The 21,992-nt window shown below is 39.2% G+C and overlaps 1 protein-coding gene across 1 annotated transcript in view; it reads left to right on the top strand.

Moving 5' to 3' along the window:
- The window catches only part of ITPRID1 (ITPR interacting domain containing 1), a 114,948-nt gene that overhangs the window by 86,749 nt on the left and 6,207 nt on the right, over positions 1-21,992 (top strand). Inside the window, exons 10-11 of the mRNA XM_070511492.1 lie at positions 14,961-15,043; positions 15,428-16,720. Coding sequence (XP_070367593.1) covers positions 14,961-15,043; positions 15,428-16,720 — 1,376 coding nt within the window. The remainder of the gene's footprint in view (positions 1-14,960; positions 15,044-15,427; positions 16,721-21,992) is intronic.

Here is a 21,992-nt window from a genome sequence, read left to right on the forward strand (position 1 = left end):
GAGTTACCTACAATTATTTCTAATTTGTGAATGAGGAAGCCAAGACTCAAAAGTTAACTAACTTGCTCAAGTTCATCCAGCTGGCAAGTGCTGGCATCAGGACAAAAACCCAGATCTCTCTGCCTCCAAATGGCGTGTCCTGCCCAAGTTCCATGCTGCAAACAACCTAATGGATACATCTTTATTATAAAATGTGCTTTTCTGATGCAGATTGCATTCTGTTAGAAGCCAAAATTGATAATACAGCTTATCACACATATCATGAGGACGTGGGTGACACAAAGCATTTCAGAACTCACTCTCTAAGACCTGATTGCTCTCACCTTATAGGATGTCTGAGGGAGGAAATACCTTTCTTCTCTCTTCCCTGATTCTGTGTTTATCTTTGTCATCTTCAAATTTCTAAAATATACTCATATTACCTTTATTCTGTATATATTGACATAATATTTTATTAGTTTTTTAAAATAGATTTAGTCCCCCTTCCTTTTCTTTGTAAATACAGGCAAGGTTTTCTTTCTATGTCTCCGTAGGCTTTGGTGAACCATGTTGAGCCAGTATGCATACTTGTGTTAGATATTTAGGGGTGGGAGTGGGTTTATGGTTATTTTCAGGTGATCAAATTCTTGTCATTGTAAAATGGAAGGCTTAATGACTACATTCTACGCTAACCCTCATGCTTTACATATGAGGAAAGAAAGGCCCATGAGGTTAGTGATTTGCTCCAAGTGCCAATGATAATTAGTGACAAATCCAGACCCATTCTGGAGATTCTCAGTTCTGAATCTCCAATTCTGGTTATTTTATGATTAACCAATTCTCTGTGTAACATGTTCCTAGCTTATTCTTCGTTTAAACTATATGTATAAAGCTAAGTTTAAGCAGGTAACTCCACTACACAAAGCATTTTGAAGTTATCACTAATGTCTGATTTCTCTTCAATCCCCAGAATTTACCTCAGTACCTGGCACATAGCAAACACTCACATATATGTATGTTGAGGACACAAATGATCAAGTAGACTTTTTTAAAAGCATGTTCTTTAAACAGTTAAAAAAAATATTTTCCTTTATAAAGTTATGTTATAAATGTTTAATCAAAATAAAATGATCTCATCTAAAATTAAAACACTAACTTTCAGATTTAGCTACACTGAATGTCAATAAGAAGGTGAAGAACCTTCTTATTAACGGATATTTGGTGATTATACAAATTTCAGTAAACTTTGTGAAGACTTCTTTTTCTATGCTAAATCTGTGATTTTTCCAATGTTAAAAGGGGCCCAAGTTGATTCTAAAATCAAAGAACAGACAGAAGTTCAAGTGGGTTGTAAACTTGGCAAAAACATGTTCTACTAAGAAAAAAGAATTCAGCCTCAAAATCTGTTACTGTGCATGCATCTTCTGGTTTTCCTTTTGTAAGAGCAAAGTCCAGAAAAAAGAATCATAACATCGCATAAAGCAATGGAGTATATTTTGTGTGACTAAAGATATTAAAATTGCTTGTTTGAAATTAGGCCAACCGTATAACTCCTTTTGAAAAGTCAACTTGAAATATGCCATCTTATGCCCACGATCACGCTGTAAGTTTGGGTGTATTACCTTATGTTCTGACCACTGCCACTGATAACATTTTAAATTGCCATCACTAATCTGGTCTAATAGGTAGAAATCCGTTCTAATATACTTTTGTTTGTGTTTTGCTATTCATAGATCCATGATTGTCCTTTTCCTTTGCCATCACACTTCCCTTTGCTGTCATGAATATCACAAAGATGGATACAACAGCTTGATCTGATTTTTTCCCCTGTAGTAGGTATTTAAGATTTCTCTTCTGAATAGTTTTTAGCATTTGAATCCAAACAGTTTTCACATGTCTGTGAAACCAGGAGAAGACAATGCTGCTGGAGCCCCAGATAAAGGGACTTAGTTTTAAATGTGCCCAAAGACTTGTGTTACAAGGCAGTTTTACTCTTTGTAAAGGCTACTGACATCCTCCAAGTTCATTCTCAGGACATGAGACTGTGAACTTTTGGAGAAGAGAGTCATTGTCTTATTCACCATGTGTCGCCTGAATCTAGCACGTTGCCTAACACACAATAAGCTCTCAGTAGATACATATTTGTGGAATGAACAAATACATATAGCGAGCTTTCTTCTAGAGAGTGGCTAGTCATTGGTTTTAGGATTATTTTATGTTATCTCATTGCTTACGAGGCATACCTTGTGAATTATTTGTTTCTAAAACACATATATTGGGGAAGATGTTCTGGAGTATTTTTCATTGCTATCAAATTAAATTAAAAGGCAGTCTTAGTACTTTTCTTTACCATTTATTTTATCTTTAATCTGTGACTTGTCCACTAGCCTAGCTCCTCAAAGCCTCGTCTGTGGCTTTTGAGTCTCCCTGTTGTCCATCCGGTGCCTGGCACAGAGTAGCCAATCAGCAAATGGTTGTTGTCAAATGAATGAGCCTATATATTGAATAACTTTTATCAGAATTTAAAATAACTTGGAAGCAGTAAAAAATAACGTTAGTCGTGCAAAGAAAACCCAAAATGTGGCACAAAATATACTCATTAGAGAATCATCAACATGAACAGGACAAAGTGATGAAAGTGGTTAAATATGACAGATATGGAGGACAATGCCTCCATCCTCTGTCCATCTTTCCTCCAAGTTTGAGTGAGTTGCAGTCCCTAAAACTCAAACCTCCTTTATATTGAAAAACAGATTAATCAGAATTAAAATGACAAGATACAATGCTATGTGAAAACTAGGTTAAACATGGCGGGTCATTTTTAGTTGTCTGGTTGATTATACTGGATATCACTCAGGCAGGAAAGAGACAGCATATTCAAAGGGTTGAAATGAAAAGAGTTTTGAAAAGGGACCATTTACTGAAGTTGGCTGGATTCAAGGAATGAATCCAGTGATGGGGAAGCACCCGAAGGCTAGCAAGAGTGGAAAGCCATGATCACCAATAGGTCTGAAAAACAGAGGGGAAGAGTCATGTTACTGGAGCCTGGTAAAAGTTGAAGCCTTAGAGGAAAAATGCCTCACTAGGAGCTCTTAACTTAAAGGAATGCAGTCATTTTCAAAAGGTACCCAGAAGGAGGTGGTGGTCAATAAACACTCCATGCTCTTTCTCCTGCCCTTCAATCTGCTTCTCCTACTGGCGCCTCCCATTGACTGAACACAAGCAAAAGCCTGGAGCAGACAGAGCAGAGAATGACTGGAGTAGGGGCACTGGAGGCAAGGAAGGGCACGTGGAGAACAACTAACAAACACCTGGCTTCGCTGAGAGTTCCCCTTTGTCTCTCACGCAGCCGTGAGGCCCACGGCTGTCCCCTAGAATGCAGCTGGAGGAAAATCATAAGCCTGATTCTTTGCCAAAATATTAGTTCTCCAGCTTGGTGATTCCAAATTTTCTTTTTTTCCTTTTCCATCCTGGAGTGTTACTTTTGATGAAGTAGGCTGCCATGTAAAAGGACGACTGCCTCCTACTCTCTGAGCATTTGACGTAACCTACCAATTAACTAGTTAAGCAAGGATAGTCAAGCAAAAATAACGTTTGCTCCCAGACAGCTTCACAAGAGAAAAAACACTTGGACTCCTTGTCTGTAGAACTTATAGAAATCAGTACAGAAATTAAAAGCTCCAAAGAAATTAGTATTACAAAATTTGCAATCCATCTATTGTCTCAAATGGTGGTGGAATCATTGTTCATTTCACCCCGGAAACTTCTATTCTTCTATTTTAAATATGAGATAAGTGCTGGATCTAAATTAAAATTTGTCACTACATTCTTCCAAGACAACGAATGCAGGTTTGCTATTAAAAATTGGATCTCTGCCCTTTCTTTTTGTCTCAGGAATATCTAATAAATAAGTGTCGATGTGGACAAGGAAGATACGTGTATTGAAACAATACAATCTTTATAGATTCATATAAATGTTCTGTTTTAGAACTATTTAATTGGATTAAACTTGTTTCATTCCAAGATTCTGAATGGCCAAACCCCTGATACTTCATGCCACTTAGCTCTAGGCACACTGGCCTCTTTTCTCCTGTGGGTAGAAACATAGCCTGTAGGAGAGGAAGGAGCAGAGAGAGATACCACTAAGTCACTCCCTGTGAATATGTTACTCTACAGTGTCCTTTTCAATAATTGTTAAGGTTGTATGTTGATATGACAATTTTTAAGAAAATGGTATTGAAAAGATGTCAGAGGAAGCAATGTGACTTGCATATTTAAAAATACAACGGTCAGACCATGGGACCAATAGAGATGGTTTTTCATGCTCACTTACCTCTCAACAAACATCCTCTTATTAGATGCCAGAAGATAGTGGGTGCACATCAGCATCATTTTAAAGTGGAAATTTTGCAGCTCAAAAATTCTTTTCCCTTTCAGCTTGTCACATATTTGTGAAGCAACAATTCAGATAAGCAAAGTCTCAGAAAGTAGAGCACTCATATTTTCTTTCTGAAAAAGAAATGTCAAAGATGTACACCAGCTTAGCGAATGAGGAAGTTCTATTTAAGAGGACAGGCAAGGCAAAGTTTCAGGAATCGTAAATTATATGGGCATGATACAAATATCATGAAAATTCTTAAAAGAAAGGAAACAGGAAAAAATAATTTAACAACAACATTCTGGATCTAAAATCCTAGATCATATCATAGAAAGCAGAATGTACAAGGAAATAAAATTGTGGACCAATATTGATTAATTGGGGAGTCAATAGATAGCTTAATTCTTGATGTTGATAATTGCAGTTTGAAATATGTTTGTATTTTTCAAGTTACCACTAATTACATTTTAAAACACACTGTATGCCTTCTGAATTACCAGAAGAAAAAAAAGCAATCAAAGAAAATATAGTCCACTTGATGAAAGAATAAATATTAGAAATTAATTATATTAATAATTCTGCCAAATATTGAGGCCAGGCACTATGCTAAGTATTTACATTATCTCCTTTAATCCTCATTTAAGTCTCTGAGATAGCTATTTATGATGCATTTCAAAATCAGTTCCTCTGCTTAAATGCGAAGTTATGGTCTTTATTAATGTAACAGTAGGATAGCAAATATAGATTATAACTTGTGTCCCAATTCTCATTGGTTGGTGTTAGCCATTAGTAATGTTGAACTGATAAATATTCTGAAGCTGAATCCCAGCTCAGCAGAAAAGACTGTCATGGACTATTAGTGAAGCCTATTTTCAGAACAAGGGGGAGGACTTTCAAGTATTCCGCATATTTATTACATCAGTCACAGTTGTAAAAATAAAAACAATAAAACCAAATGCATATCTTATGAAAATAGTTATAGATGGAATAAATGCATCTAACAATGAAAAAGACTCAAAAGTTATTTTAAAATGTTATCCACATTTAAAAGAATCAAAGAAAAGTTAAAAGTAGAATGAATGAGCAAAAATATAACAAAAAGTATGCTAACAAAAAGAAAACAGAATTACAATATTTCTATTAGTGAAACTCAAAAAAAGAAGTACACACAAAAATTTATGAAATAAGGCCAAAGCTATAATAAGAGGCAGAGACATAGTCTTTTCTCTTTTTAGAGAATATGGAATAAAAATAAATGAATTATTTTACTGATGACTAGAAAATAAGTGTAAAAAAAGTATTACTGTTAAATCAAAAAGTAGGAATCCTAAAATATCTGTAACTATTGAAGAAATTAAATGTTGCTGAAGAATTTTATCTTTTAAAATATACATGGTTGGTAGTTGTAAGGCTGAGTTCTTTTAAAAGTTTAAGAAAGTAATACTACCTAAGTTTTACAAGCTACTTGAGAGCATAGAAAAAAAGAGAAAAACCTATCCAGTTATTTTTTACACAGCAGCATAATCATGATACAAAAATCTGAAAGGGAAATGTATGTGCTCACAAACACACACACGTGCACACACAAACAAATCAAAGAAATTTTTGATGGAGAAAAATTCATAATATATTATGTGAAAAGAAGCAGAATATAAATTGTGTGTGTTGTGATTATTAGTTTAAAAAACACACACATATGCACAGAGAGAATGTACTGGATTGAAATATATAGTAGTTTTCCTGTTTGGTTAGATTTTATATGATTTTTATTTTCTTATTTATATTTTTTCATTTTCCAAATTTTATTCACCACCATGTATTACATCTATAATGGGGAAAACCCGTTAATGGTATTAAGCCAAAGAGAAGTTAATTTTAGAGAAGCAGCTGCTTTTTGTTTTTATGATGAAAAAGGGTTATTCTGACTAAAGAGCAAGGGAGAAACTGCTAAAGCTGGAGCAGTAAAAAAAAGAAAAAAAGGAAGACTTCTCAGGTTGTAAGAAAGAGATTGAGACCAAAATGTCAGCAGGGCACTAATGGAAGTTATCAAATCATTATGTAGACAACTCTATAGGACAGAAACTCCTCTGCCCAAGGCTTCTGACACAGAAGGAAGAATCAAATGGCTTCAGGAATCTCTGCCACAGTCATGAAGTTTCCCAGGCTTTCTTCAGTTCTAGGATCCAAGTCAAGATAAATATAAGTTCTGCGAGGGCAGGTGCCTTTGTTGACGCTGTCCATGGAGTTTCTAGAACAGTGTAGGACCCCGCAGGGGCCCAGTGAACGTTTCTTAAAGGAAAGAGTGGAGGTTTGCAGCAGAGCACCCCTAGGGTCTACCTCACTCGCCTGTTCTCTTCAGAATATTCACAGTGACTTGGCCCGCAGAAAGAATGTGTTTCAAAGCCATAGACAATACAAATAGATTTCAGAACAAAGCTCAAAATTATCCTTGACAGGATGGAACTGTGATCCCGAATTAGCTAGATCAAGTTTCAAAGGATGCAAATTAAATCATTCATTTAGGTTAAAAACATCTGTTTCTTGATGTCAAAATAGACACTGCCGTCAGTGTAACCTAACACTGGGAATGACTTCTGACCGGACTAATGCGAACTTAAACTGTGTGTATAGAAGTGAAATATCCAGAAGCAGGAAAAGAGCTGCCCTCCTCTGTTCCATGCTGGTCAGAGGATGTGTCAACTACTGAATCTGGCTCTGGGTGCTGGGTTACAGCAAACATTAAGTAAAACTTATTCAAAAGTACAAGACACAAGTGGCCTGGAGACCCTACTCTGTGAGGGCTGATTTAAAGGATCTGGGGAAATTTCAGCTGAGGAGAAAAGGCCTGGAGAGGCCCAGAGAGTTGTCTTGAGGAAAAGGGGATAGATATGTTCTCTATTACCCCACAGAGCAGAACTATGACCAACAAATGGAAAATGCTAAGGAGATTTGGCTCAACATAAAGAAGCATTTTCTAAACAGTATGATATTCTGACTACATAGGAGTAGATCTCTGTCACCACAAGTGTATAAACACTAGCTAGATGGCCATCTATAAGGAATATTCTGGAAGGGATTTCTGCATTGGATGGTAGGTGGCATCACCCTGACTTCCAACCTGAGGGCCTGTGAACTGACTGTGGCCCATAGAGCGGTTTTGTTTGTTCTATCAAATATTTAAAATTAATTTTTTTAAATGTCTTTGGGGAACACACACTCTCAAGTCCAAACAATCCACACTGCTCCCTATTGTCTAAATCCTGGCTGCTTCACAGGCCCATGCTACCCACCCAGCTCGTAAAGGCGTTTGAGTTTGCATAACCTGTAATGTTCAGTCCACTTCGAAGATAATTTAGTCCTATGACTCAACTTCACCACAGGGCTGTCACAGCATTGTCTACCATTGGGGGACAGAAGAGAGAAGAACTTGGCAAAGAAATAGGTAAAGTAGAATAGATCAATGAAGATGGCAAATCCCAACAGTCTGAGGTTGAACCATTTCTTTTGCTCTATACAACTCTAGCTTACATCATGCCCCTAAAGACTCCTTTTCTTTTTTGCCCTCCCTTCATTTATGTTTCAATTCCACAGCCCTTTATTTTCCCTGAACCTGTAGGAACTCCGACTGCATACTTAACTTTCCACTTTAACTACATAAAACTTACCACTTAGGATTCAGAAACTTTGATTACCAACCCGGCTCAGAAAAGCAGCCCTTGAGAAGGTTGACTTTTTCTGTTTTTAGCCATTCCAGAGACTCTTGGCAGGCCCCTGGCTCCTTTGTGCTGTGGTTGGTGTAATGCTGCCACCTGGCGATTGTTAGGACAAAATGCCTGAGGCATCTCTCTTCCAGGCAGAAATGTTTCAAACCTATAAGACAGTGGAGAAGTCCTGCCCACGGGGGGTCTACCTAATTGGGAGGGTAACGTCTAACTCTGTGAAGACAGACATGGGCTATAAAAGGTAATTTCTAATAAATATTAATAGTGATCCGCATTCTTGCAGGACATTTGGTCCTGTCCAAAACATCCATCAGACATTTGGTCCATGCCAAAGGTCCTTAGGATCTGGTCATCTTCGGTTCTGTCCAAAACGTTCATGGAGACATTTGGTCCGGGCCAAAAGGTCCTTGATATTTGGTCCTGTTGAAAACCATTTGGCATGGGCCAAATATGCTCATGGACATTTGAGACAAGACCAAATGTCAAGGACATTTTGGCATGGACCAAATGTCTAATGGACCAAATGTCTTCTGTACCAAATGTCTTTTGACCAAATGGCTTACAAATGTTTTGGATAGGAGAAAATATCAAGAACCTTTGGGCATAGACCAAATGTCTTATGGATGTTTTGGATAGGACCAAATGTCTGTTAATCATACTCATTGATCATATTTAATAATGATATTAATAGTGATGGAGTTCTAATAGGTAACAATATTAAGATGATGTTCTGCAACAAAAATTGTATAGATAATTGTATCATCTTTTACAAGTGTGTAAAGTCTTCATGTATATATTATTGGACATTATCTTCATTGCAACCCCACAAGTAGCATATGACCGTACTCATTCTTTTTCCCACGAGGAAACAGACTCAGAGAGGATAAGTCGCATGCCCAAGATCACCAACTAGTAAGTAGGAGAGTCAGAATCTGAACCCAGTAGATCTGGCTCCAGTTATCAAGAAGACTCAGTTATGAGGCCTAATTGGTTCTCAGTAACGTACGTTGTAGACCAGTTAGTCCCCTCTAGCTATAGGATTGACAGAGTAGGGAAACCAGCAGTCTAAAGGAGCACAACAGAGTCATGTAGGGATTGGTGGTGGTTTGGAAAAAGATCCACCATGTAGTGGAGAGTTTGCATGCTAAGATGTAGCTAAGGGAAAAGGATGGTAAGGGTAAGGTGGGAAGTCAAGGCCCCAATCCAGTGGAGTAAGGAAGAGATATGGCTCCTTGGGCGTATTAAGTGCCTAGGGAAAATCCCATTGGAGGTGATGAGGCTCTAAAGTTCCCTTAGTCTTGGCCTAGATAGTTTCAGGAACTGGGTTGACTTGGCCTGGCAGTGCCGGTACTACCTCCATTACTCTTTCCAGATGCCATCTTGTCTTCCTCTAGGTCAAGCTCTCCCTCATATCACATATTAGGTATGAGGGCATGGGAGTGACGATAAACAATGCACATTTGTACTTGTCTGTTTTTTAATCATCTATCATAGCTATCCTGGGCTAGGCAATTTCTGGTCCTCGTATCATTTAATTCCTACATCCCTAAGAGAATATTTAGAATTTGCAAACCCAATTTCAAGATGTTTATCATCTAGTTGCTGAAAAAGTGGTTTATAGGCAGGAGAGATTTTTAGCCTCCTGAAGAAAATAAAACCTCTGTAAATGGGCCCACATTTTGCTTGGTGACTCTCAAAGTGGTTCAATTGCAAGTGTTTGACTTCTAACACACAGGATAAATAAGCCTTTACTCCTGAGAGAACGCTGCCCAATTCCACCATCTGATCTCACCATCAGAGAGGCTCTCAAAATCCAGTTGTTTCACAAATTCTCTTAAATGAGTTTCAGAGGTTATTTTTCTTTGTTTTCATTTTTTTGTGTTTTACACAAGTGCAGGTAACTAAAAGTAACAACTCGAATACAAATAGACCCCTTTTAGATTAAGTTACTATTTATACCTTTAGGGACCTTTTATGTGTGTGGTGGTTTATTTTCATTTGGACCATATTGATATGGACCAACCAGCATATGGACGAATGGGCTCTGACATACAATTTGGTTCTAGTACTCTAACATAGAATTTCATCTTAGAGTTGTAAGGAGAGGAATAGCAACCATTTTATAGACAGTTTATATTCCAGAATAGTAATTGCTTAGAGATTATCTGGAAAGTTTAAAGAACAATGATAGACCAGGAGTCCTTCACAGCTTGTGGTGCAAATCTTGCACTGAAACATATAGAAAGAGCAAAAGCTTCCAGAGTCTGTTTTGTCTATCCTTCAGCAAGGTTCAGGCCTCCTGTTGAGTATCTTTGGGTTCCCTAATGTTTATATGGTATTGGGATGGGGAGTGAGGGTGGAAGTTAGTCCTGTCTTGCTCTTTCCTATCCATGTGCTCTGTCTACTGCAGACGGCTCTGGGGGCTGAGTAGAAACAGGCTCTGGTGGGACCTGAAGCATGTAAAGGGAACTTGGAGCAGGAGGTTTGTGTGGAAAATTCTTGAGGATGGGCTGCCCACTGTATAGGGTTACCAGTGTTCTAGGGGCTTCAGCCAAAGGGGCTAAGCCCCTTTGCATAGTACTGAAAAAAATATTTGAAATTCTGCATTGTGCTTTTGAGAGGTTTCTGCCATAATTATCATTTATTTTGTACCCATAGTTGAGATACAGAGGAAAATAGGTGATTTTTTTTTCTAACTCTAAAAGGATCTGAAGAGTTCTAATGTTGGCTGAGTTGATTATAACAAGAGCAACGAAGTTTTAAATGTTACACAATATTCTGTAAATATTACACAATTTAAATATTATACAACTAAATTTCCTATAATAAATATATAAGGAGTATACACTATTTCCTTTGACAACAAGTAAGCAAGCATTCTGTTACCCAGATTAAAGACTGTATAAAAATTGTGCATCAGGAGCTGGCCCCAGGGCCAGGTGTTTAAAGTTCCACGTGCTCCGCTTTGGCAGCCCAGGTTCTCGGGTTCGGATCCAGGGTGTGGACCTGCTCCACTCAACAACCTTGTTGTGGAGGCATCCCACATACAAAGTAGAGGAAGATTGGCACAGATGTTAGCTCAGGGCAAATCTTCCTCAAGCGAAAAAAAAAAAAAAAAGAGGACAATTGGCAATGGATGTTAGCTCTGGGTGAATCTTCCTCACCAAAAAAAAAAAAAAAAAAAATTTTGTATCCTAATTAAAGGAAAATCTCACAGGCAGTTCCTTCCATACAAACCATTCAATTTTATAATAGGTTCTTTTTGTTTTTGTTTTTTACTAAGTCTTTGTTAGAAATCCCACACTACATTGTTATTATTTTTGTTTAAATAGTCAATTATCTTTTAGAAAGATTTAGATTATAAAATCTTTAAAACTTACCCATAGGTTTGTTTTTTCATTACTTTAAAGATGTTACTGCTTCTAAAGATGTCTTCTTGCTCAGAATATTTCTAATGGGAATTCTGCTGTCTTCCTTACCCTTATCATCTCTGTGGGTAATGTGTCTTTTTTCTCTGACTGATTTTAAGATTTTTCTCTGTATCATCGGTGTTGGGTAATTTCATTTTGATGTACCTTGGTATAGTTTTCTTCATATTTCTTGTGGTGGGGGTTTGTTGAGCTTCTTGAAGCAAACTTTTCTTTGAAATATTTTTTCCAATGCTCCCCTCTTCTTTGGAATATTCCAATTTCTTATATATGCAGCTATTTAGAGTTGCCCCACTGCTCAGTGATGCTCTTTTGATTTTTTTTTTTTTTGAGGAAGATTAGCCATGAGCTAACATCTGTGCCCATCTTCCTCTATTTTATATGTGGGACGCCTGCCACAGCATGGCTTGATGAGTGGTGCCTAGGTCCATGCCTGGGATCCAAACTGGTGATCCCCAGGCCGTTGAAGTGGAACATGCAAACTTAACTGCTGCTCCACTGGGTCAGCCCCTTAAATTCTTTTTTGTTCATCTCTATCTTTTATTTGAGATAGTTTCTATGGCTATGTCTTCAATTTCACTAATCTTTTCTTTTGCAATCTCTAAAATGCTATTAATCCCATCCGGTATAAATTTTACTTGAGGCGTAGTTTTCATCTTTAGAATTTCAATATGGATATTTTTTAATATCTTGCAATCTCCCCTTAATCTATTTAAACTTTCTCCTAGCTTCTTGAACATATGGGCTGTAGTCATAATAAGTGTTTTAATGTCCTTGTTTGCTAATTCTAACATCTGTGTCAGTTTTAGATTGGTTCCAATTGATTGATTTTTCTCCTCACTGTGAGTCATATTTTCCTGCTTCTTTGCATGCTTGATATTTCTAATGCAGATATTGTGGATTTTACCTTATGGGTGCTAGATATTACTGTATTCTTATAAATATTCTTGAGCTTACGTCTGGGACACGGTTGTGTTACTTGGAAACAGTTTGATCCTTTCACATCTTGCTTTTAATATTTGTTAGGCAGGAACAATGCTCATTCTAGGGCTAATTATCCCTCGCTCCTGAGGCAAGACCCTTCTGAGTACTCTACCCTGCCAATGCTCTGTGAACTGGGAAGTTTTGGAATCTGGCTGGTGGCAACCTGCACTATTCCAGGCCTGAGTGAGTGTTGGCTACTGCGCCTTCTAGTCTTTTCCAGTGGTTCTTTCTCCAGTCTTTAGTGTTTTCTCACAGGCATAAGCTGATCAGTACTCAGCCGAATACTCAGAGGGACCCTCTAGAATTCTGTCTTTGTGCAACTCTCTTCTCTTTCTACTCTCCCCTGTGAACTCTAGCTGGCTCAGCATTTCCAGCTCTTAGTTCTGTCTCCTTGACTTAAGGAGTCAGCCTGGCTTCACCCTCCCTACACTAAGGCCTGTAAACTCTCTCAAGAAAGGAAGCTGGGTAATCAAAGGGCTCACATTATTTGTTCCTGCCTCTCAGGGACTGCTATCTTTAAACACCTCATGTCCACTTTCTTGAAATCAGTTTTTTACATACTTTGTTCAGTTTTTTAGTTTTTCAGGGGGGAGGAAAAATCTAGTTCCTACTACTACAGCTTGCCAGAAGCAGAAGTCTTATTCAGGTCTGTGACTAGTAAGTATTTTCCATACTTCACCCTTAAGTATGTGACAAGAAGTAACAGCTAGGTCAAAGATGTTATTTCCTCAAAACTTTCCTCCATCTGTCTAGGATTCAGCTATTAAAAACTTATATCCTCTGATTTTTAAGCTTTCATTTTATTTGAGGCTGACAATGAATATCAAGTTCATAAATTATAATTCTACAAAGCTAAACTTCATTTTCTTTACTTTGACCTCCGGGCGAGGTAGTTGGAATTTGAGCTGGGTGGACCACCTCTGGAACCATGTCTCTACTGGCTGTCTTTGCTCAGACACATGCACAGTTAAGGCTGGTGGAAGACAGTTCTACAAGGAGATGAGGTGCTGCTGCCCCTCTTGAGCTGTCCTTGAAGGTTGGATCTAAAACACCTAAGAAGAAGGTGGATTGTTTGTTTATTTTTTCCTTTGAACTCTTCTGCAGCAGCTAGTTCTTCAAGGAAAGACAGATTGCCTATTTTTCACATAGGTTCTAGATATCCAAGCGGTACGTCCACCAACAGTCAGCTTTCTCCTTTCAACCCACTCTTCAGACCCATATCCAGTCTTTTCTCTGAGGACAAATAAGGCTCTTCTCTCTGCTTCTTGTATTATAAGAAGGCTACACTCCAACCACACTCCTCCCAGAAGACTTCCTATCCTAGTCTATATTGTAGGGTAGCTGGGAGTGTTTCTCATTAAAGAAGAGAAAAATATACTACAATTTAATTTCTAGCAGGTTGACCCTCTAGTAGCCACCTATTTCCCCTACCCCCATTAACACAACATAATATTTATGTAAGTCACAGATAGATTAGGATTTCAAGATGCTCATGTTTACAGAGTTGTTACCTGCTCACACTCAACATTGTTCTTTCTCTGTCCCTTCCAGCCTCTCATTATGACAGGAGCAACCATCTAAATCATGAGCACGGACTTGTAGTCATATAAATAGAGCACAAATGAAGCTAGTAGAGGGTTCTTATCCAAAATTTAGTAAGAAGAAAAAGTCTTAGTCCATTCCTGCTGCTGTAACACAATAGCATAGACTGGATGGCTTATAAATAACAGAAATTTATTTCTCACAGTTCTGAAGGCTAGAAGTCCAAGCTCAACCCACTTCCTGGATCATAGATGGTCATCCTCTCTCTGTGTCCTCACACAGTGGAAGGGGCAAGGGAGCTCTCTGGGGTCTCTTTTATAAGGGCACTACTTCCCTTTTTGAGGGCTCTGCTCTCATGACACAATCACCTCCCAAAGGCTCCATCACCTCCCAAAGGTATGATCCCGAAGGTACCATCATCACCTTGGGCACTAAGATTTCAACAAGGGAATTTAGAGAGGACATAACCTTCAGTCCATTTACACACACACACACACATATATATATATACACACACATATATCTTACACGTATATGTGTGTACATATGTATACACACACAGATATATAAATTTGGATTTTTATTGTTTTATTAGTATGGCATTTAAGGCATACGCATTTCCTTCTGGATTTTCTTCCCTTTACAAAGGTGCATCTCACAATCATATTGTTATTTAGTTCTAAGAGATGTTAGTTCCTCTTCCTTCATTCCACATTTTACTCCTGTATTAGTGATGCAATTTTTACACAGACCTTCTGACAATTAAGAAAACAAATCCTTGGAATTCCCTCTTTCATTTTTGTTTCCAAGCAGTGGGCGTTTATTCAGGAGCTACAATATGTCAGGCACATAGAGGGTTTGATCCCTGACCTGTTGGCAGCCTGTTTTCACTTTACTAACCTCAGGCCTCTTTCTTTCTTTCCGCAGGTGCCACTGTGAACAGAGTAAACAGCTGCCACTCTGACAGCAGCGGGTTCCTAGAGGAACCACTGGAACCCCCGCCCCTGCAGGTAAAGGGCCACTTCCGGGTTGAAATACGAACAGAAGGAAAGATAAGTTTAAAGTGTCCCACCACAATTAGAAAGGGCAACCGATGCTTAGAAGACACACTCCACAGGCACCCAAGGGATGCAGGATGATGGAGTCATGCTGGACAAAGTGCCAGGAAGCTCAGCCTTCCTTTCCTTTTTATTTTCTTTTGATTTTACTAAACAAGGAAGCTGAGCCCATAGAAAGAAGGTCCCAGATAAAGCAGTAAACTGAAGGAAACTCGAGTTTTAAACCTTGTCTCCTGCCTCCTAAGTCAATGGAAGGAAAACAACAGAACACTTCTTAAACCTAGTGCCTCCCCTCCCCTCCTGACTCATTTGCCTTTATCCCGGTTTCTCCCACAGATGCCTTCCTTGCCAGGCAGCCAGAGTCCTGCTGAGAATGAATGTAGAAAGCCAAGGGATCAGAGCCAGCACTTAGTGTCATACCTGGACTGCCAGCAAGAGTCAGATGAGTCTGATTCCAAGAGCATGTTGAGCACATCTTTTTCAAGTCAAGACTGGAGTGCCTTGGAAGAAAAGGCCTCAACATCTGTGGCAGAGAAAGAGTCTCAGTTTGAGGCCATGGAGGGGCCACCAGAGCTGTTGAAACAAGATATGGCCCTTGACAAGACCACCCCGGGGGGAGCATACCCAAGGAAAGACAGCCACCTGAGGCAGCAGCCACCCATACCCCAAACTGAACATGAGGCCGTTGGAGGCACAGTTACCTCCAAATGTGATTGCCCTGTGGGGTTTATGGTGACTCACATCATGGAAGCCAAGGATAGGTCTCTGAGGCCTGAGGGAGCTGGGGAAGTGTATGTGCAAAGCCACCACGGCGAGTCTCAAAGGTCACCTGGAATTGATCATGTTCAAGACAAGTTCCTTTGCGTTGACTCTGAGGCCCCGAGAGGAGTAGAGAGCAGTAAAGTCTGTCTTGATAGCAACAACACCTTACTGAGACAGGAAAGTCCACCACAGCGTGTCCCCAAGCCCAAGGAAGTCACACCCGATACAGTTGACCTTATCCAAACGTCTGAAAAGTCCATTCCCCACCTAGATAAACTGGCTAGAGACACCCCCCAGGCAAATCCAAAGTGTAGTGCTCTGGGTCAGATACCACTGAGGGCAGAACCTGAGACGGGAAACCTTCCTCCAAATGCTGACTCAAACACTGTTAGCTCCAAGTCTGTGACAATCCAGATGTCTTCCTGTCTGACATCGGCTATTCAGAATGCTGTGGCCTTGGGGACTGATTCTAGAGAAACAACTTTACAATGCACTATGTGTGACCCTGTTACCACAGGACTGGGGACAGAGGCAAAACAGTTCAATGATGTTTCCGTTCAGACTTGTATATGTGAGCCCAGGCCCTGGCATTGCTGCTCAGCTCCAAGCAACAAGGCCCAGCCCTTCACCAAATCTGTCTCTCTAGACACAGGCTACCCTGGTATCTACCCCGTGGGCATCTGCCACTCCGTACCTGCCCACTGCTGCCTCTGCCATCATCAACATCCCCACTGCCACCGAGAGAGGCAAAGCCCTGGGCCTGGCACCTCAGCCTGCAGGCATTGCCCGTGCTCTCGTGACCTGGAAGCCCAGTTCATGAAGACTTTGAAAGTCCTTCAGGACGCTACAGTGAGGGAGCTGTGTTCTGTAAGTATTTGCCTCTGCAAAGATGGGAAGGCACACTCAGCAACAGCAGACATCTCAGGGATAATGCTCAGCCTTCCTTTCCAGATGCAAGCTCTCTCGAGGCATGTCTTTCCATTTCAAGTCATGAGTCATAGAGTGCTTTATTCTTCCAGATATTCTTACAAATTCCTATTTGTTTGATGCTTCCAATCACCTTGTGAAGTAAGGAAGGTAAATTTTATTATTAATCCCCACTTTACAGAGGACTATAGAACAATAAATTCAGATGTAAGATTATAAATATTAACGCATCCGTACCTCATCTCCAGTTCAGCCTAACTGAGCAATTCTCTGTCTTTAGTTCACTCACCTGTATAATCTTGCACAAACTATTTAATCTCTCTGAACCTGGTTCCTATTTTGTAAAATAGGGAGATTATTCATGCCTCTGACACAGGATTGTGTTAGGATTAAATGAGAGAAAGCTTATAAGGCACTCAGCGCACTCAGATGCTCAGCACAGTGTCCAGCACATAGAATGCTCTAGACAGCTAACTCTATGGTTGTTACACTTATTATCAATTTTTGTCACTATTTTATTATTGTTCAGGTCTTGAACCTAGAGCTTCCCATGTCAAATAGAGGGACTTCTGGTCTACCTTTGCTAAGCTCATTTAAAAGCGGACATTGGGGTTACTGAGAACTGAATGACCCCCATCCCTGTTCAGCCCCTGATAAATCAACCAGCATTTAATGAGTCCTTCCAGTGCCCCCTCTTCAGCAATTCTCAAGGTGAGAAATGATCTAGGCTGTCAAGGTTAGCTGTTGATTAAAAACCTAAGAGTATCACACACGAAACTACATGTGTAGAGAGTGAAAAAAGAAAAAGAAAAAGGTGGCACAGACAAGGTAGGACTACAGCTGTTCAAAGGAGAGTGGAGGGCAGCTACAACATACTGAGTCCCTGCTGTTTAGTGCCTGCTGAGTTACCTTTTCATTCTTTTAATTCCACAAATATTTATTGGGTGTCTATGTTAACCACTTTATTTATGCAAGTTCCGGCAAGTAACTCTCATTTCCATCCATGCCATAAATATTTATTGAGTCTCTAACACATGCAAAGTCCTCCCTCTTTTACAGATGAGGAAACTAGAATTGAGAGAGTTTAAGTAGTTTTTCTAACTTCCCCCCCTGCTGAGTGGTAAGTCTAGATTCAAATTCAAACTTAGCAGACACCAAATTCTTGGACAATACAGTCCAGGCAAAGACGTGTCCAGCTGTAAAATATCTAAATCTGTATAAGTGTGATACTAACATGAGAAAGTGATTGTTTGAAAGATAAGGCAAATTACTACATGGTCCTTCAACATATAGAAATCTACATAAATGTAACATAAACATAGAAAGTGATTATACGAAAGATAAAATAATTTACTACAATTTTTTCAAATTGCAAGACTCCCAGGCATTTGGACTATTTTAAAATCAGTCATTAGTGAGCATTGAACTAGTAAAAGGAGGCATTGAGATCAATTCTAGGTATAATATTATCCAAAATTTCAATGAGGGAAAAGAATAAAGGCTAGTGTATATACACCTCCCCCTGCCCTTACCCAGTGACATTTGGCAATGTTTGCAGACATTTTTGGTTGTCACAACAGCTGGGGTACATGCTACATGCTACTGTCTTTAGCAGGTAGAGGTCAAGGGTGCTGCTAAACATCCTACAATACACAGGACAGTCCCCCACAACAAAGAATTATCTGGCCCAAAATATCAACAGTGTCAAGATTGAAAAACTCAGCTCTAAGGGAATAAACATTGACTTGACCATATAGTTCACGCAGATGCACTATGTTAGAGATGAAACATAGCTGGAGAAGGTGACATTTCCAGAGGCTGTAGGGGAAAAACATTAAGTCCCACAACGAGGTACTCTAGTTTCCATGATGAAAACCAGGTTGTTGATCTAACGTATCTTGAAAAATAGATTATTTTTCTAATTTACATTTTTAAGATGTTTTATAGTGATATATAAATTAAACCATATTTAGTTTTATATTTTGTTAAAAATAAAATATAAAAACATCAAAATTACATTAAAAACTCTGGAAGAAATGGTCCTTCTAGACACATGCAATGTCATTCTTTTAGGGTAAATGCTGCAGATATTTATTCCACAATAAGATACCATCTAGTTTCTGTTCACATCACCATTCTTAAAAACAATATAAGTCATTTATTGAATTTGGGAAGAAGAGAAATAACAAACATGTATCCATAGACTAAGAAGCCAGAAGACTATTACATCAAATTGTCTTTGGGAAGCGCTATCACTTAATTTATTAATATTATTCATTAATATTATGACCAAGTTTTACTATATTACAATCAATATTATAATAAATATAATTAATTAAATTATAATCAAGGATCTATGGCAACAGCTTTATATTGATACTGAGCCTATCGTTTATTCAGTTAGATGACCACAAATGAAAAAAGAGAAAAGGGTAATTCCATCTCCTATGACACAGACTGAAAACACAGCCTACCTAATGAAGTTATTTGCCATGTTTGAGGTGACTGTGACAAATCTATGCAGAGAAAGGAGACACCAGGGTCTAGAGTGGCTTAGCCATTTGAAGGGCGGGCCTGCCTCCAGGTTCCAGGAAGATGTCTAGTCCATCAGACAAACCATAACATCCAGAGAGGATGGCTGATCAATTAGTACCACCCAATTAAACTATGAAGATGAAAGGTTTTATGTAAGGTAAAGAGGGTTTATAAGGTATTGGGGGATCCTATGAATTTGTAGGAGCGTGGTTCTAGGGACTGAAACAGTAAGTGGGTCTGCAGCACCAAGGACCCTAGTAACAGGCAGAAGGATTGCAGCTTCTGGGAGAAAGGCAGACTGGGAAGAGTAAGAGATGGCGTGGGAAAGCTCCAGCACAGGAACTCAGAGCCAGGTACAAGAGAAGGACTGGATCTGGGAGCTGGGTAGAAGGACAGTGTGTAGAAGGGGGACAGAAGATTAAACCTGGGCCAGCTCCAGGGGTGAGTGACCCTGTGTGTAGAGCAGAGCTCTCCCCATTCCTCCTACCTGGTGTCAAGAGAATGCCTTAGGCCTGAATCGCCCCAGCTGTGTGGAGAGACATGGCAACTGGGAAAAGACATTCTTCCTGATTGGACCCTAGGACATACAGCAATTTTGCAGAAAATACAGGGGTTTTGTGGCCCATTATGCACAATGGCCATCTTCAGACTCATGTGTAAGTTCCAAATGAATAAGAGTCTGGATGAGTGTGCACACCACCATCCCTTGTCTTCTAATACCTTGTCTCACATTGCCTTAGCCTTCTCTCCTCTTAGAATTTGCAATTATATTTAAAAAGCCCAACAACATGGTACTTTTATATCAAATTGCTTTGGCATCATACAGCTGCGGAAAGACATGCTTTATAGGGTTTTACTAGAAAACAATGAATTCCTCTTTATTTAGATCCAAGGAGCCACAAACGTATACTCAAAGGAAACAATCAAAACACACAAACATACACGTGCACATTTATGAAAATAAGGGGTTTCATTCATTCATGAGAGGAGGTTACTTAAATAAACTCGAGAACAAAAAGAAAAAGCATCTATGGTGAGTGAGCCTGGGTTTGTAAGGCCTGAAAATATCCTGGAGAAAAATGGCTCTGGGTCAGATGCTAGGTGCTAGCTAGTGTTAGAAAAATTATTTATGAAAAAATTATCTAGAAAATAGGTCTTGGACCAAGTGAAGATTACAGGCAGAGACAGATACCATCTCTTACATGACAATGGGAGTTCCGAGCAGGTGTTCAAACTAAGAACATTTTTAGGTTAAAGACTCAGAAAAACATCCCCACCTCACCCTCCTCACATGGCAGTATGTAACAGTGCAAACACTTGACTAATTGGTAAACACCATTTTTGTGGTCTTATGGGTTAAAAAGATAATGGTTTCCGGGCTGGCATGAAGGCACAGCCGCTAAGTTCACGTGCTCCACTTTGGCAGCCAGGGATTTTCCAGTTCAGATCCCGGGTGTGGACCTATGCACTGCTTATCAAGCCATGCTGTGGCAGGCGCCCCACCTATAAAATAGTGGAAGATGAGCACAGATGTTACCTCGGGGCCAGTCTTCCTCAGCAAAAAGAGGAGGATTGGTGGCAGATGTTAGCTGAGGGATAACCTTCCTCAAAAACAAAAAAAAAAAGAAAAGATAATGGTTTGTTGATATGATTAAATTCTTATATATAGGTGAATTCTTCACAGTGATTTGTTAATTTTGAAAAAATATTTCCAAAAAAGACAATAAGATGTATCAGAAATAAGATTTTTGGATATTAGAAAATTCTTCTATAATGTTTATGATTTAGATTTAAAGAAAACAAAAAACATACAAAGTTTAAAAGGTAATAGGAGGAATTCAAAAGTTCATTGTCGCTCTTACTATTGAAGTTAGTTTGTTTTAATGGGTTTTGGTCAGCAGAGCAGATCTTGCGTTACATTGGGTTATAACCTGGCCTTTATGTTGGAAAAAAAAGAATTCAAAACAGTCTCCTTGTGTTTTTTTTTCCTTGCCCAACATTTCCTTTTTCCTGAAACTACTTCTATATCTGTCTAGAGGATTTCTAGTGTTTCCAAATGACCAGAAGATGGCAGCGTTTCAGAATCTTCTATATTACTCCCTTCACAGGGAGCCACACGCCATCAGTGATTCCTAAATCCAGGTCCCATACCTTCCAATCACAAAAGCTTACCCCACAATAAGTAGAGAAAGCCTGTAGTTCAATGTTTATGATGTTCAGCCTGCTTGAGCACCGTATTTCCATGTCCCTAGAACCTGGTCACCATGTAGGAATCCGCTAGGACCCCCCAATCAGCTCCCTCTTAAGGGACGAGTAACTTTTCCATGTGTCCAGCCACACTGTAGTCCCTGCTGTGACTCAGAAGAAAAGAAATTAACCAAGAGACTTCAGTTTGAAATCTGACTGCCGTTTTTTGACCTTGGACAAGTTAGTTAACCATTGTGAGTCAGAACACTAATGTATAAAAGAAGCCCTTCATGGTCTCTAAGATCTTTTCTGGGTTTAAGAGCCATAATTGTAGTCGCCTTTCAAGCAACCTTGCCAACATCAATAATGCTTCAAGCACTCCTCTAACTGGTTCATATGCACTCGTACTGAAGCAAAAGTAATTGGATGGTTTTTCTATGCAGAATGTGTTATTCGGTATAAAAATTAGAGGACAGAATCAAAACCAAAC

The sequence above is a fragment of the Equus asinus genome, chromosome 1, assembly GCF_041296235.1.
Source record: "Equus asinus isolate D_3611 breed Donkey chromosome 1, EquAss-T2T_v2, whole genome shotgun sequence".
Taxonomy (NCBI): Eukaryota; Metazoa; Chordata; class Mammalia; order Perissodactyla; family Equidae; genus Equus; species Equus asinus.